General features: G+C 34.0%; 1 protein-coding gene and 1 long non-coding RNA gene across 2 annotated transcripts; one reads left to right on the top strand and one right to left on the bottom strand.

Annotated features, from left to right (window-relative positions):
* Positions 1-4429: 4429 nt before the first annotated feature.
* LOC126704872 (uncharacterized) lies at positions 4430-5572 on the bottom strand. The gene has a single exon (XM_050403865.1). The coding sequence runs from the start codon at positions 5570-5572 to the stop codon at positions 4430-4432; it is 1143 nt and encodes a 380-aa protein (XP_050259822.1).
* An 8760-nt stretch (positions 5573-14332) lies between these two features.
* On the top strand, positions 14333-16097 carry LOC126705886 (uncharacterized). The gene is made up of 2 exons (XR_007648448.1): positions 14333-14497; positions 15694-16097. It is a non-coding gene; the product is annotated as an uncharacterized LOC126705886 (long non-coding RNA).
* The last annotated feature ends 2593 nt before the right edge of the window (positions 16098-18690 follow it).

Raw genomic sequence — 18690 nt, 5'->3', positions numbered from 1 at the left:
GAGCTAGTTCCCTAGCATGCTTATTGGACAAATGGATGGATGGAATTAAGTGAGTTTGGTTGAATTCAATTGATATTTCTTTGTGATTAATATTTAATGATAATTTTTTTTTAGAATTATTTATATGGCCTCAAATGAAGCATATTAATTATGTAGCCTCATTTGGAACTCTGACTCTCAAAGTTTCAAAAGGCAACTCGAGTTTCAGAGACTCAACTTCCTCGGAGAAAAACCTAAGTTAAGATGATGATTATTATTATTATTATTTAAGTTCCTAGTGGAACTTAATTTTCAAAGAGTTGAATTCTTTACATTAAAACTCGACTCTCGAAGGCTTGGGTTTCAAATAAGGCTACATAAATAACATAATTAATATGTTTCGTTTGAGGCGGCCTTGTAAGAAATAAGTTTGTAAAAATGGAATAATGGGCAAAAAGTTAGTAATTTAATTGAACTATTTCTCACTTTTCAAACTTTCATTTTCAATTAATCAAACAGTCAGTTGGTATGCTTCGTAATTTCTTTAATATTGATATAAGCTAGAAACAAATGAAATAGGCTTAGCAATCTGACTGAGATTACTTGAGAGGAGCAAAAAAAAAGAAAAAAAAAAAGTCGAAATGATAAAAAGTAAAATTTGAAGTTGGAATTAATGATAAAAAATTAAAATTGAAGGACAATCGGATAGAAATTCTCCTCTTAACATATAATTTAGTAGTATCAAGTAGTGATTTACATTATAAGAATCAGTTTCCAAATTTATCTCATCCTCTTAATCAGACTGAGAAATTGGGGGATTAAAACTTGTTAAGAAGTCAAATATCATTACATTGTTAACAGCTGACAGATATGTCCGTGCAAACCATTTGAAGTAGACCCAGGCCCTCTTTGATTTAAAAATCACGTTAGATCTGGCGGGTGATTCAAAGCTGAAAAAATCATGTGCCTTTCATTTTCATCTTTGCGCAATTGTACCAGCTCTATTTTACCAAATACTTAAAAAACCTCATGAAGATCATCTTTGGTTATGTCTTTATGCAGATTCCCAAGCACCATCATCCTTTTGTTTGCTTAGTAAGGGCTTATAGATGTACCAGCCACTATAAATGACTAGATCAAATTCTTTTCTGGCATATCATCAAAGAACTTAATATAACCAAGTCCCTCGGATTGTCCTAAATTACAGTCAATGAAAAAGTAAACATCTGGCACCTTACCAGCATTTAACACATTTTGAAATCTAAGACAAAAATTTAAATTGAGGCATTTTATGAAAAGTTATTAATTTTTTCCAATATCCCAATGGTAGTACTTGTTGAACACTTCTTTGCAAAACTATTAATTTTGATATTTATTTTTTTAACAACTTTAGCATCGATTAAATTGGTTTCTTTATATTAATATCACTATGATCATGATCTAACTATGATATTGACATGCTAAATGCATTTCATGCAAAATATGGTCACACCGCTATGAAGACTTTTTATGTGCGTAAAGCATTTTAAATATAAAATAAAAAGTTTTAAAAATTGAAAATTCTAAAATGTGTCATTTCTATTGAATACCCCAATTCAACTTCAAATAAATTCTTTTCAAAACTTGCACAAATTCACAATCTGCCAAAAAAAAAGAAAAAAAGTGTCTAGTCTAGGGCCATCTCAACACATTTTGGGGTCAAATGCAAATGTAAAATACATTATTACTTAATATTTTATAAATGATACATGAATCAGGAAAAAAAAAAAGAATCAACCTTTATATATATATATATATATATATGTGTGTGTGTGTGTATTTAGAATCACCTTTTTATATGATTTAATACATTAATTGAATTATTTTCATATATTTATAAAATATATTTTACAATTTTTAATTATAAAAATTTCGAAACAATTAGTATCTGAATAAATATCGTATTGTAGATGGTCACTATTTGTCTTGTCAATGTTGGACTTCAGTTATTGAACAATAAATTTTAATAAGAATTTGTCTCAAAAATTATTAATTCTAATTTTAATTTTCATAGAGAGAGATAAAAATAGTAAAAATTATGAAAAATTAAAAAAATTACTACTACCATAAACATATTAAAATTCAAAAAGAGTATAGCATTTTAAAAATAATTTTTATTTATCAAATTTTTGGGTCTTAAGACATGGCAAAACGGGTCAGAATTTTCTGGCTCGACCCGACCTGACCTAAAAAATACTTGACCTGAACCCGATTTTTTTGATTCGAAGCAAAAACGGGTTGATCCGTGACCCAAACTGTGTTTTTTTGTGGGTCGACCTGACCCGAACCGAACCCGAACCATTTTTTAAAAACTTTTTTTTTTGGGTAAAAAAATAGTAAAATTAAGAAAATATTGGCTTAATTGTTTATTGTGAGCTTTAAGGAAACAGTTGATATATTTACATAACTGCATGCAAATTAATTAAAAGATAAATGCATGTGGTTGAGCATTTTGTAATGAGTAAAGATTTTTAGATATCAAATAACAAAGTACATACCAAGATAATCTATAGAGTTAAAAACATAGATTTAAAATTGTAGACATGTGTGAGAAACATTCACAAGTGTGAAAATAGTGAAGTCAAAGTATCAAATTAGCATAAATTATGAATGCTTAGACCTATTTTTTTAACAATTTATGTCCAAAATAAACGGCTTTTCAAAATAAATTTTGATATTTTCTAAAGTATGTGTTACTTAATACTGATATGATATTCATAAAAAAGATCATGTATAAATAAGTAAGCAATCAAACTTTAATGTATATCTCAAATTGAAATAGAGTTTCAACCACAATTGATAATAGATTATAAAATTAATTTTCAAGATGGTAAATTTCTTATATGTTTTTATTCTTTATCAAATGAGTTATCCAATAGGTCATTTGTAATTTTGTTTTATGTTTTGGGATGTTGATATTGTGTAGAAATAAAACTTGTATATTTGTTTTACTTATCTTTGTGTTATTTTGTTTTAGATAGCAATGTTAGGATTTGTATAATTTTAAAATTATTGAATAAGTATTAATAAGTTTAACTGAATTCATTCTTGATATAAGAGGTGAATTCAAAGTAATGCATTTTACATCAAGTAATTTATTACATAACTTTCTAAATGGCAAATACATGTTGTTTTCAAAAAAAAAAAAAAAATTCATGTGAAAAATATGGGTCAACTTGACCCAACCCGCAACCCGATTGACTCGAACCTATTTTTAACCAGCTCAAAATGACCCGTTTTTAAATTGTGACCCGTTTGACCCAACCTGACCCCGCCCTGCCCCGCCCATTTTGCCATGTCAGGTCTTAATTAAAATTTTTACATCACAAAACAGATGTATAAGACATTCTATCAACTAATAAAAAATGTCTTTTAAAAAAAAATTTCTAAGTGAGAGACTTTTATTTTTTATTATAGTATTATTTTTTTGCAATACAATAAAACAAATAAGTATAATATATTATATTTGGGCTTTCTTGTATTTGGGGTCTTAGACCATTCATTTTGAGTCACCCTGCATTAAGGTAGTTGAAATCCTGCAGTAGTTGAAAATATGGCGGAAGCGGCTTGGTTGGGGACTACTTGTTAATGGGCGAATGCTTATGCACCAAAAAAAAAAAACTTTAATTCCTTAATTATTTTTTGAGAAGTTTATAGATTTATTATTATTATTTTTGGGGAGATCTTTTTTTCCCTTTCTAGAAAGTAGAAATGGTACCAGCTCCAGTCTAATGAGGCAATGACAAACTAGGTACATTTACTAGTGCAACAAAGACTCTTCTTGCTGGCCTAAAGATCGTCAATCATCATGATTTAGTGGAGGGATGCCAAGTTTCTAATTGTATCATGCAACTTCAATTCACTGTGTTTTAGTACGACAAAATTATCATCATCATTTCTAATGGCTGTGGCATGCAAGCATTTTTCATCAATTTACAAGCTAAGAAAGCGTCCAATTTAGTACTTTCCAAAAGGAAGGTAAAGGAAAAATGAAATATATGAAGATCAAGATAACTTTCTTCGTGTCTGCTGGCAATGTCAATGAGCCCATTTTCTTATAGATTTGAAAGGAGAGAGTGAGAAAGCCAGGAAAAAAGACACAGTGGGCCTAAAATATCTTGTCGGATTAAACAAAGGACAGAAGACAAATCTGCCATAAAAATAACATATCTGAAAGTTATTCCAGAAAGTAAAGAGAACTCAACAAGAGTCAAAACACTCCATAGAAACCTCATGCGAACTCACAGATTCACTCACACTTGACACTGAATAAAATATACTAATACGTATATGATATATCAAACACAATAAAGAACAATAACCCAATAACCCATGAACTCTTATTCTTATATTATCTAATAAACCATTGTCAGACCTTGCTATTAAGGCCTATCAATCTCATCTCCCACGCTTAAATTCTTAAGTCTCTAACCCCCCACCATTGGTGTACAGCAACCCCCTCATCCAAAAGCCTTCCATACAAAGCCACACACTCCCAATAAGGCCTCTTGCTTTCATATCTCTCCCTATTCTGCCGCCACCAGTGGTTCTTACACTCCAAAAACAATTCATCCACCAAACAGATTGTCCTTCTCTTTATCATCTTCTCCACCACTTCTGCGTCTGCCTTCATCACAACAAACACTTCTTCCGTCACATTATTCATTAACCAATCCGGAAAATCAACACGCAGCCGACGAGGATCTTCTTTATTAGGCACCAGCACAAAATTGTAAACCTCAAAATCTTGGTTCCTCTTAGGATAATTCTGCTGAAACCATTCAATAAAAGCCACATTCTTCTCAGGCAAACCCACAACAATGAAAACTCTCCGCTTATAACTTTCCAAATTATCACCCAACAAGTCAGGAAGGAACTTGATTTTCTTCTTGTACCGAGTTGATCTCCATCGAGTCCTTCTAGGTGGCTCTAGCAACACACCTTCAAGCCCCCCTTGTATGAAGTTCATTGCATTTGACTTGCAAAGTTGCCGCTGTTCATTGAAAGGAATAACTTTCCTGAATACCATGATGGTTGAATTATTATAGCGCCAAGAGTGCAAAATCCTATAATTAGATTGTTTTCGAAACCCATTTGGACTGGGGGGTTTATTGTTCAATAGAATGGCCAAAATGCCTCCAATCTTCATAACACGATTCACAACTTTAAGAGTGTCCCCAAAACTTGATGATGTGAATGTGAACACAAAATCAAATGTCTCATCTGGGATGGACCTTTGTCCCTCCAAATCAGAATCCATCACATAACTCGCATTGTAATGATGAACCATTCTCACAATTCCGGAGCTCAAAATGAGAGCTTTATCTCCCTTTCTTAAAAGGTCTTCACTAGCCAGATCTCGGAAAAGCAAATTCAAGTCCTCTGAACCATTGTTAGATTCAGGACCTCTGAAAATACAAGGCAATGTGAGAATAATAACCAAAGCCAAAAACAGTGACCTTGATAGAATGCACAAAACCATTGAAGGAGGAAGCCTAATGACCCAAAGGGTATTGGAATTCAAACCCATTCTTCCACCATGCAAATGCTTCATCTTTTTTGCGCTCGAATTCTCCAAAAACAAACAAAAGGGTGTTCTTATAAAACCACAAGATCGGATCTTTGTGAACAAAAAACAACTTGATTTGCTAATTGGGCAAAGAAAGAACAAAGAGAGAGAGATAGACAAAACGGTTAAGAGGGAAATGGATTCTAGCGTGTGCAAAACCTGGCGGCAGTGTGGTTGCCTCCCACGAGGGCCACACGGATGCTTTGAATTCTACACCATAGGAGCAATAATTGCCTCATCCTCTCAAACTCCATGGCCTCTTTCATAAGCTTTGGTTCTAACGGATCATCTCATCTCAAATTACATCTTATGCATAAATCATCAATATGAAAGAGAGAGATATTAATGAGAATTGAGAAAGAGATTCATGGAAAGAGAGGAAGATATATGTGTGTGTGTGTTACTATTTTGATGGGGTTGAGAGAAAAGGAGATCTAAGAGTGATATATATGATCGGAATGGGTCGGAATTGTTAGTATCTTTTCCTTATTTGGGAGTTCGCTAATTGTTGAGATAGTATGAAATGCCGTGTGGGACCAGTGTTTCAGTTCATAGAAATTGATGAGGGGATGAGGATGAGGCACCTGGCTAGAGAATAAAGTGATGCAATAATGTTTTTGTATGATAAGAGGCTTTTTTTTTTTTTTTTTTTTTTTTTTGGGTGAAAGTATGATAGTTTAATACTTGAGAAATCAACTCAAAAGTATAATGCACGTCATAAGCTATTTAGTTTTATCAAAAATTTGCATCATTTATTATTTTTTGAGTTGAAAGATTTTTAATCATTTCCACTAAAATGGTTGGCACTTACTCCTTACTAGGGGTTTTGATAAAAATCCACCAACTTGGCAAAATTGATCCCTCGGCTTGGTTTTAGTGGGTTATGTTGGGTTGAAATTTTATTTAAGTTTCGGGTTAAATTAAATTTGAGTTAATAGTTTTTTAACTCATTTAACCTAACTTGACACCACTCACCCCACACACACATATATAATTATTATATATATATATATATATATATTTTGATGTTAATTATTATATTTTTTTGGTTTGATTTACTTTGGTGTTTTGAGAATGTAGAAATTTGTATATGAATTGTAATAAATTATTTAAAACATTAATTATATAGTTGATGAAAGTCCAATTATTTAAAAGAAAATGAAAGAAACCTTTAAGCACAACCTACTAACCCAACTCGATATATGTGATGGATTTTTAAATATGTGACAAGTTGGGAAATTTTCAACCCGACATACTTGGGTTGGATTAAAAAAAAAAAAAACCCTTCAACTCAACCCAACCTAACCCGAGTCATGCACACTCCTATTATCGAATTATTTAAAAAAATTGTACAATTATTATTATCTTGTTGTATATTTTTTAGGCAAAAACCACATTTTCGTCCCTACATTTCCACGTGATTCCCACTTTGGTCCCTATTTTTTAATTTCACCGCTTTTACTCCATATCTTGAAAAACGTGTCTCGTTTTTGTTCTTGTTGTTACATTAGAGATGAAAAATGCACACGTGGCAAACGAAGTGCACTGTTGGTACACTAAAAGCTGACGTGGCCATTAAAATAAAAAAAATGTTATTTGGCATTAAAAAAATGCCACATCAGCATCTAAATTTAAAAAATTAATTTATTAATTTTAACTTAACAAAAAAAAAAAAATCAAAATCAAAATTCACATGAAGTAAGATCCAAAAGTATCTTGAACAAGAACACCAACCCAAACTTAAGATCTCAAAATTGAAAACCAAAAATCACAATTAACTCAAAAAATAAGATCACAAAATTAAACATAAAATCCACATCAGAATAAACATGAACAAGGAATTAAATAAGAACAAGATCAATATTCCAAGCTCAAAACAATCTTTCCTGAACTATTAACAGGAATCTAAGCCTATAGAACAACACATGAACACCCTAACAAAATCAACAAAATATCAAACCCCAATAGAGCTGAGATTCAGAAATCAAAGCAAAAGAAAGGGTGAGACACAGTGAGAGTTGAGAGAGTTGGAGAGAGGCAGACCCACCACCACACCACCATCACCAAACCACCCCCACAACCTAGCAACAACCCACACCACAAAACACTCCGGAATCCACAATACCCACACCCACACCCATACCCACAACAACCCTACATGATGATGCCACCACAAGCCCAGCCCTGTGCGGTGGTTCAAGCCCCACCTTAAATGTGCGCCCTTCAGGCACTGGTATAGCACCACCTCCACCACCAGACTCAAGCCCAAGCCCAGCCCACTAGTGCTGACAAGGTTTGCACTCTCTAGATCAGAGACCTCCAGTATTGGATGGACGAGAATTATCCTTTCACCCCACATCACTTTTCTACATGCTTTTTATTCGTTTTTGGTTTCTGGGTTTTGATCTATGAGATTGTTTTTTTTGTTTTTTTTGTTATGCATTTTAGGTGTTTGATTTATTGTCTCTAAGACTTCTTTGTCAGAATGGTTGTTTTGTTGCATACCCATTTTTTGTTTTTCAATCCTGTTCATGTTTCTATTATCTTTTGGTCATGAAAACTGTGGGCTTTACATTATGTGGTGCAAGGAGAAGGGTTTCCCATTGTTCTTATCCATGGATTTGGTGCCTCCGCATTTTCAGATCTAAGTGTTTTTTTTATTTTTTTTATTTTTTTTTTAAATTTCGGGTTTGTGTTCTTTAGATCATTTTGTTTTTTATTTTTTTATTTAGTTAAAATTAATAAATTAAAAATTTTAATTTAGATGCTGACGTGGCATTTTTTAATGCCAAAATAAAATTATTATTATTATTTTAATACTTTTGTCTGCCAACTAGGACTTTGCCATTAGGGCACTAACGGAAAGGACTAAAACGAGACATGTTTTTAAGGATAGGGAGTAAAAGATAGGGACCAAAGCGAGAATTGCGTGAAAATGTAGGGATGAAAATGTGGTTTTCGCCTTTTTTTTATTGAGTGTTATTAATTTTGCTTTTGTAGAATGTTATATTGCAAATTAGTTGTATTTTAATATAATTCTTATCAAAATGACCATAAATTTTCATTTTTCATAAATAACTGGTGCACCACCTTTAAATAATGAACACATAGAATAAATTTAGGTTACAAAAGTGTTGATTACACACACACACACATATATATATAAGGGAAAAACTTAGGTACATTTCCTTAGCTACAATTACTTAGGTTCCCCTCTTATGTTTTAGACACCTATCTAATTAGTTAACTCAGCAAACAGATGTTACAACTTACAAGACCCATCTCCTTTTGTTTTTTTTTCTCCTTCTTTTTCTAGCCCGCGAGAAAGGAAACAAATTCTTCAAGTTACAGATCTAAGAAAGCTTCTTCAATTCAGACCTATTTGACACTAAATCTGAGAAGGCTTCAGTTTAATAATTCTTAAGCCTTTTTCGCCTTCTCTTTTTCTTCAAAATCCTCTCATTTTTTATGGCTTACTAGCAATCCATACTTTTTCCCTCTACAACTTTCTCTCTCAAAATTTTTTCCTTGTAGTTGTTGTTTCTTTCTTTTTCTTTTTTCTCCGAGAAAAATCATACATGCATAGGTAATTTTGAGTGCAAGTTTGGCTCCTCACTCCTTAAATATTTGTCATTTGGTTACCATTGAAGGTCTCTTAACCTCTTTCAATCTCTCTGGATTTTTATGAATTTGGGATTTTCCTTTTGAGTTTCTTGCATCTCAGGCCAGTTTATCTCCAAATGAAAATTTAGTTTGGAATTTTGGTTGGTTCCCGTGAGAATGGAGGAAAATAAAAAAGAAAGAAACAAAGAGAAGTTGAGATTGTTGAGGGATTGTAGTTTTAAATAAAGTTAAATTTCATCTATTGAGATTTATACTTTTGATGGGTTAGTCGGAGAGTTGAATGGATTTGGTTTTCTCATAGGTAAGGAAGGAAAAACATAAAGAAAAGAAAGAAAATAGAGAAAGGTAACGTCCGTTTGCTGAATTTATTAATTAGACTGGTGTTTAAAATATAAGAGAGGAACCTAAGTAACTGTATCTAAGTTTTTCCCTATGTATAATATTAAAAGGAGTTCAAAAATGTAAATTTTTAACATTAATATATAAAAATATGAACATATTACTTTAGAAAGTTCACAAAATTTTCAAATTTAAGTGAATAATTAATGTTTGTATTCTGGATTGCATTTGTTATTTCATTTTGATGGTTTTTATTTCAATTGTTGCCAAAGTATGAGAAAGATATTTATATTTCAAATAAATTCTTTTTCTTTATAATAATTATTCTAAATAAATATTTTATTATATAAAATTTATAAAAATAACAATTTTATATAAATAATAATTAGTGCACTATCTATAGATACATTTTTTATTTATTTATATACAAGATAGAATTTCTACTCTAACCTAATTTAAGTGTATATGTGTGTGAAACTCCCTTCTGGAAACTTGAACCCTGACCCTTGCCCCCCACACATACTTAATACAAGAAAATAAATGTATTTAGACCATTAACACATGACACTCGAACTTGATTAACACTTTATCAAGGTCTTGATGAGGTGGAAGGCTAAATAAATAGAATTCTATTTCTTTTTCCAAGAATGCCTCACATCAAAAAAGTTTACAGTAGAATATTTAACTAAAGCTCCTACTTTTATATATATATATATATATATATATATATATAATATTGAGCAAAGGTTTAAGCAATATAAGATCATGTTAGATAGATTGCATATGTTTCTATGGCTTTATAAGGGCATATAACTAGACTTGTTCTAGTAAGTAGTTAATGTTATTAGAGATTTTGATCTTTTAGGTGAGTGTGATTTCCTTATTACGGGAAATTATTGTGTACTCCCGGAGTATCATAAATGAGTACTCTCTCATCTCACATTCCTGATGCTCATTTTGGAAGCCCAGTAGCAGGAAGAAGCCCAACAATATGAGTAGAGAAGAGTTAGTAGATTGACAGAAAAACATTAAGCCTGAATGACAGCAACAATGAATTATAAGCCATAAAGTAAATAAATGGGAGCAAATGGGCCTAAAGGAGCCCAGAGAGAGAAGTAGTAAACCCATGGACATTATGTGATGTAGAAAAGTTTGAATGGGCCATAGCAAGCCCGAAGTAATGAAGTAAGAAAGTAAGGGGTTGATGGAAAGCTCATGAGTCCCAAGGATGAAAGATAATGTAATTGGGCCAATGAAGCCCAAAAGAGTTAGTAAAAACCCATGAGAATGCAAAATTAGAAAATGGGCCAAGGATGCCCAAGGAAAGCAAATGGGTCAAGGATGCCTAAGAAGAAAGAAATGGGACAAAGGAGCCCACAAGCAATGTAATGGATCAAGAAAAGCCCAAAGTAGCATGAGTATAAATCCAATGACCATATTGGGTCATTGAGAGAAGAACAGGCAGCGGGCCCAAAAGAAGCCTAGCAAGCATGAGTCAAATAATATCACAGTAGAAACAACAGAGTGGTATGGTAAGAATGACAACAAGATTACGAAAGGAATAAAGAATGGACTGAAAGGGGGATAACCCACAATCAAGTAAGGCTTAGCCCTTGAAAGGAGCAAGCCAATAAAGAATGGAAAATCAGAAAATAGTTCACGCCATAAGAGGTCAAGGATGAGCAGTAGAATGCACAGATGAGCCTCTAAACCATGGCAAATACATGAGCAGCGGACAAGCTTTTGGCGTACACAGGAAGTGGAGCACGCGTAAGGCCCAAGCACTATCAACTTTTACCCAACTGATACAGGAGTGTTGGGTCATGGGTCAGGGGTAAGAGAGGTTATGGTTAGCAGTGGGGAGAAGGGAAAGCCTATTCTGGGGTTCCCGCTCGTATTCTTTTGGGGGTGATGTTCTATTGGGATGACATGCCACCCAAAAAAAGGAAGGATGAGTTGGAATCACTAAGTGCATGCTATGAGGGATAGCAAGAGAGAATGCCTGGTGTGCAAGCAAACAAAATAGTCTTTGTTTGGTAATGAGGAGTGGCACAGTCAATACAAGTAAGTGGTGGTGGCTGGACAGCTGACAAATTAGTGGGTGGTCAGGAAGAACACCCTAAACTAGACAAAAATAGTTAAAGGCTAAAATGGTAAAAACCAGTCACGACAGACAATATATAAAGGGTCCTTGCTGTGCACAGTGAGAGGACTACAATAAGAGCAACCTCTAAAAGAGAATCACAGCACCACCATCACCATAACACCACATGAGCAAGCATTAAGAAAGAAAGAAAAGAGTGGGAAAGAATCAAAGTAACAAAACGGAGAGAAAAGAGAAAGAAAAGAAATAGGGAGTGTAGAATGGCAGACATGCACCAATAGGCTAATCCCTTCTCTCCCTCTAAAAGCCTACCCTCTATTGAGTATAAAGAACTTGCCTGGGCACAAGCCATTCAGGTCCGTTCCCTCAATGTGGATAATTTCTACGGTAGAATCCTCCTATGAGGTTACCCACATTCGGGAAGTGGTTTCCTCCTTGGCCTTGGTCCCATAACACAACTAAACACGGTAAACTGATCTTTTCCTTCTTTGATTTTACCACTTATTGCTATTGTTTCTTCTTTCATCTTTGCAATTTCACCTTTAATGTGTTCTTTTTCCCTGTTTTAATTAAGGATCTCTTACTTATTTTGCCTAACAGTTTTGTGTTTCTTTTATCATTGTTTTACTTCATTCATCTGCCATAACTCTCCTGTAGCAACTCCGCTTGCCATAGGCATGTGACTAAAATTTCTGCAAACAGGGCATAGTTTGTGCGCAAGTCGGATCAAAGTGAGCTGCAATTGGACTGGTCCCAACTCCCTTATCCAGAAGACTTGGGCCCAACATAGTAAGAGGCAGTCCAACCCAAAATCACAAAATGCCTACCACACATATGAATGCTGGGTCCCACTAATTAAATTTATGGTGAAACCCACCATTCATGTGAGAGGGAGGACTACGTATTTATGGTACTCTGAGAGTACCTAATAATTTTCCCCTTATTACACACATACTGAATTGTTATAGGAGGGATTTTTTCAAAGAAAAAAAAAAGAGTTATTAAAGGAAGAAATCTTGTAGAAAATCTAGAAATAATATCAAAATATTAAATAAAAAACTTAAATCTAGGATTTCAACTTATTTTTGCTACTATTCACGGGCCCTACTGCACTTTTTGGTATTATTCATGGGCCCACTATACTGTTTCAACTAACATTTACATTTATTTACAGTACTTTTAACAATAAGTTTTCAGTTTCAACAAAATAAATAGTATCTAAACAAACGTCTAAATTACTCCACTATCCATTTAAAATTTAAATGAGAAAATTTAAAGTTTAAACTCACTTATCACCTATGTAAATGATCCATGGGTCATAGTTTATGAGTTGGGTCCATTTCTAACAGTTTTGAATTTTAATTTTAGGGATAATTACAGTAAATCCACCTGTGGTATGACCCTTTTTCACTTTGCCTATCCGTGGTTTAAAACTTTACACTTTGCCCACCTAAACTCCAATCTGTTACCCACCTCTGTTAAAATCAGGGGTAAAAATGTATTTTATCTTCACCTTTTTGTCTCTCTCCTCTAAAAACAAAAAAAACTCAAAAAAACAAGATGAAAGAGGGGGATTTTGTAGAGAAACAAGATGTGTATCAAAACAAGGTCAAATGGACAGGCCAACACATTTCGTTCATCATTTCTCTATCTCACTCGCATCTCTCTGTCAATCTTTGATTTCTCTCTCTGTCTCACTCATCCCTTCTTCCCACAACCTATTTTAGATTCATAATTTTCGTTTTCCATTTGGCTTTCTTGGGAAACGAACATGGAGTAAGTGAGTTTGACTTGGATTGCAGAGCCATGCTTGATCGTCATTGGGTTCGTCTGGAGCAAAGAGATCGACCCATCAGGAAAGGCTTGAGTAGTCGCTTTGATCTTATTTTCGTGAAGAAATGTAAAATATTTGAGCAAAGAGAGGGAGAGTGATCATGAAAGAGTAGTGAGTTTGCATAGAGAGATAGTAAAATATTTGAGATTGTATAGAATGTAAAATATCTGAGCCTGAGATGGAATCAGCAGATTTCTTAAGTGGGGTTTATTCTTGATTAGATTGTGAGGGAGATGAATGCTGGGAAAGTGAAAGAGAATGTTCTTCTTGTTTTGATTCAACTTCCCATGCCTTTGAACTCAAGAGTTCTTCTTCTCTTTGGATGCAATGTATCTACAAGATAATTTTGTACCAAGTTATTTTCGTCCTCTCTAGGGAATCGTATCTTTTCTTGATTACAATGGTTTCCAAACATTTTGCACATGGAAATATTGTATCGGCAATTAAGGTGTTGGCCACATATATCAAGTTGAGTCCATGAACATGCCAACATTCAAACCCCATAATCCAAGCTCTTTCAAAAAAATTCAAACCCTAGCTTTTTGATTCTTGTTATATTTGTTTTTGCCTAAAAATGTGTTTTTCTAATGGCAAACAGAGATACGGGTTACGGAAGGCTAATGGAATTAACCTTAGGTGGGCAAAGTATAAAGTTTTAAATCACAAGTAGGCAAAGTGAAAATGGGTCATACCACAGATGGGTTTACTAGGTGGATTTACTGTAATTATTTCTAAATTTTAATTTATTTTGAAGTGATTTTACCTAAGGAAAGTGAAAATATATAACTTTTGTTGAACTATCATGGGCATCGGGTTAGCAACTATTTAATATTTGCAGCCTAATTTTGTCCATGTCATCATGTAACTTTGCTGCTTTTCTTCCCACACTCGCCCACTCCTCCGCTCTCGTCTTCCCTCCCTAATCAAGCGGTTTCCGTGGTTAGCATCAAATTTTTGGAGAAGCTCCTCACCGCCACCGCGCCCTTTCGGCGAAGCTAGGGATTTAGAGGTAATTGCCAACAAATTTTAGTACAAATCTAAGGTGGGGTTTATGTAAGGGCTGAGGTTATAAGTTTAAATCAGGAATATATAAAATAAAGAGTACGATTAGGAGGAAAATTTGTTTCTTCCAAAACCCCACTGCGGGGTTAAGGAAATCTCACTTTTATTTTTTTTATTTTATTATTATTATTTTTGTGGTCGTTTAATTGTTAACGGAACTGGGTTTTGTTAATTTGGGTTTATGGAATGTGAAATTGAAGGTTATGGTTGTGTTGATAAATGGATGGGTGAGCATGTGCATGTGAACAACATAGCGAATGGGCAAGAGGGTTGGGTCCAATTCATTAATTGGACTGTTTTGAGTTTTCGTTTTTGTTTTCGATAATTCGATTGTTGGGGGAGGGGGATTTGAACCTTGGATCGCTCTGTAGGAAACACCAGCAGCTGCCAGTTGAGCTACAACCTGTTTTGAGTTTGAGAGTGAATATAGGGAAATTGCCTTGAGGATGTGTATTGTCTTTGGGTTTATTGAGCAAACTAGAGAGGGAAGTGGACAGATCCCTTGAGTTATGGTGCTGTAATGTCTTTGGAAATATTAGGATTTTAACTTTTCATGGGCTGGTTGAGGACAAAGTCCATAGTAAGATACATGTTTGAGCTGTAACTCTTAATTGGATGTGAGTTGCACACTTGCACTTTTAACTATTGGATGTTAGGAGGCCTATGGTCCTTTTTATAGTGTTTTTTAGTGTCATCAGGGTTGTCATTATGGTACACAAACATGGTTTTTTTTATTCCCTTTTAAAGCTATCCAACAATGCATAAAATGGGCCTTTAAGAGACCAAAAAATAGCCTTGTTGTGGTAAAGCTTGGGCATTTTGAAATACTTTTTTAATGTTATTAAGTGAGGAGTTTGGTTTTTTTAGAAATATATATTTCTGGGTACCTTAAATCAGGCTTTCCTGTTTAAAGTCCAGGCCCTCCAGGGTTCAGGCCAGCATAGGTAAAATAATTTTGAAAAATTAACCTAAGCTGAGGAAACCTTATTTTGGAGGTTTAAGGATTGGTTAGTTTAATATGTAAAGATTGGGTTTTGGTTTCTATTTAGGGCTTTGCTTATCTTCTGGCTATCTGCAAGATGGTGCTTTGCTTATCTTCTGGCTATCTGCAATAGCTTGCTGCATTATTGTATTATGTTGCAGGAGCTTGCCACTTCACGGGATGTGCAGCAATTGGTAGCTGGTACTACTTAGGAGGTGCCAGCCTGGGGGGTCTGTCTTGAATGGTTTACGAATGAGAATCCATGTTCACTTGATATCTTTGTCAAGTTTACACCCCTAGAAATGCATGCTGGATGATGTGCCTTGCATTGCTGCTATGTGAACAGCTTATGTTTTTTGATAAACATCAAACTATATGATATGTCAAAGATTACTCACTGATCCCATTTTTCCGCATCAGTGACGCTTTTTTTATAGAATTTTTGGGCGTAGTTGTACCAGCTGTATATGTTGAATTGCTCTTATTATATAGCAAGAGTAATGTTATTGCAGCCGAACATGTTCTCATTTTAGTGCTAATATCTTATTACAACGGGTTCTCTGGATCCCCGTCTAAATTTTTAATTTTTTGGATGGTTTACTTAAAATCACGCTTGACTCTCGAGAGTTCTAGAATCCATGCCTTGACTAGATGTTATCTTAGCTTTCCTTCCAAATCAATTTTCTTAGCTGTCCTTCCAAGTTACTCAGGCAAATATGCGCATAAACATGCGCACCATTTCCAGCTATCATTACCAACTGAACAACGGGTAAGCAATGCTATTGACTGAAGTACTTCCATGGGTAGCATGAGAATTGAGATTAAGTGATCAAGAGATCTATAGTAGCATGAAATGTGATGGGAATTGCATGAGTTTATCATTCCGCAAATGGAAGCCTCCATGCCTAATCAACATGAAAGAATGTAATTCATTATTTCAATTAGTTTTGGCATGAGACCAGAAAGCCTAAACAAGATCCTGGATTCCCTCACAAAGGTGCAGTTTCCAAGACAGTATGACAAGGGAGAAGGTTACCCTAGAGAAGTTTGAGACCAAGAACGAGCCTAAGTCACTGAATTTAGAGCAATGCTATCTTTCTACAAATTTAAGAAAATAGTCATACAAATAGCAAGTTGTGGTATGAGATAGTATGAGAAAATATTAGACCAAAAATAAAGAAGACTGGTAAAACAACCAAATTCATTCCAAGTGTTATTAAAACTTGATTATAATGTCAATTACATTACATGTAGCTTAATTGGTACCTCCAAGTGTTTCTAACGGAATATCCATGAGTCAAATCTTCCCATCCCAAATATTGTATATAAAAAAAAAACCTTGATACATAATAACCACCTAAACATTTGCAAACAAAAAGAAAAAAAAAAAAAAATCAAATTGGTGCATTGTCAATGATCTTAAAACAATACAAGAATCTGTATAAAAAAATAAAATAAAATAAAATAAAATAAAAAAACAATACAAGAATCGGTCTTAGTTTGCCATGATTCTTTTCTCACCCAACTAGAATTATCCTAGCTAAGAAAGAATCCATTGTGCTTTACTAGCCAATAGACTGTCCCATGGCTCACATCTCTACGGGGCTGAAATACATGCTAGGAAGCAAACCATCTTTCCCATAGAGCTTCACTGTAATGTAATGACTTATGTGTAACATTTTGGTAATCATCACCGACGTAGAGCGTGTACTCTCCGAGGTTTGTATCTATACGTGGTGAGGTGCATTGAATCATTATCAGTTCAAAGTTGTTAGGCAAAGCGCTGATGACATGAATGATGGCCAAATGATTGTCATGCTTCTCAAATGCTATTGCAATAATAATGAAAGACCACGCAAGAGCAAGGAAGAGAAAGCAGCTCCATGTAGTCATTTTGTGAATATTGCGCTTCTGAGGATGCATAGATGGAAGCCTAAACTCTACAACATAAATAGAGAAAAAATATATGTCACTATGTAATGACTGTTGAGTACAAACAAAAGATGGGATTTTGCATACTCGTCAACCAAGATTTGAGCCCATTTAACCCTTTATATTAACTAAAAGGGATAGCGTAGTGAGTACTCTTTATCTCACTTTATTTGCCTCCCTTACCTTTTTAATTGAAAATCAGTAACTAGCACATAATTGTTTAAACTATCTACTAGTTTTTTTTAAGAAGAATTATGTGATAGTTGTTGCAGAAACTTATCAATAAATTAAGTATTATTATGAAAACTGTAGAATCAATTAATTAACTAAATTTGAACTAGTTTTAGTGAAAACAATCATTCATAATTTTATAATTGATAGACACCAATAAGGTGGGAGACACACTAATGCAGGCCATCCCTTTTCTTGGCATATTGAAATACTATAGTACTACTTACTACTTATTAAAACAATTGAAAAGCCTTAGATTTATATTGTGCTTCTTTAATTATTAATTCTACTTCTACTAGAGGGACACTAATCAACAAACTTATGTGAAGGGCTCCCTTGGCCCTTGCCTTGACCTGGAGAGTATAGATGACTTTCTTAATGGTGTGGTGGAAACTCTTCAAATGGTATCTGGTACCACGTGTTTCATGTACGCAATTATTTGTCAAAAGTTCATGCACGAAAAATTTTCAATTAGAAATAATGGATTCCACCGCTAATTTAAATTTAATTGGACAAAACTTGAGTCCACTTACTCCAATACATAGGATATGTAAGACCAAAATTAGACACGAGTCCAATGTACTAAAGCATTGGACCTAAACTAAGTTCAATTTAAATAACGAAACTAATTATTATATATGTGAAGATGAAGCATTATTCTGGTGTTATTGTACTTGTTTATGCATGTCGTGAATTGTGATTTCCACCTTCTGCCATCAAGCAAGCAATCTTCCAGGGAAAGGAAAAAAAAAAAAAAAAAGTAAAAAAAAGACGTGATAAACCAATAGTTGGATTCTTTACGTGAATAATTGCAGACATGGCTGACTTTCTAGCCAATATTCATGTACTTTTTTTGTCACTTCTAGAAGTTTAATACACAAACGTAATAGAGAAAGTACTTGCCATTCAAGTATGAAGTATCGCATGGCATTGCTTGCGTTTTAGGAATGGAACTCGGTGGGGGGTTTGTCGGCCTTTTGGGGTTTGTTATCTAT

Source organism: Quercus robur, chromosome 11, assembly GCF_932294415.1.
Source record: "Quercus robur chromosome 11, dhQueRobu3.1, whole genome shotgun sequence".
Classification (NCBI taxonomy): Eukaryota; Viridiplantae; Streptophyta; class Magnoliopsida; order Fagales; family Fagaceae; genus Quercus; species Quercus robur.
The sequence above is the reverse complement of the archived record's forward strand: the minus strand, read 5'-3'. Positions and strand labels throughout refer to the sequence as shown.

Coding starts and splice junctions, on each gene's coding strand:
- LOC126704872 (XM_050403865.1), bottom strand. CDS start 5,572: ATGAAGCATTTGCATGGTGGAAGAATGGGTTTGAATTCCAATACCCTT.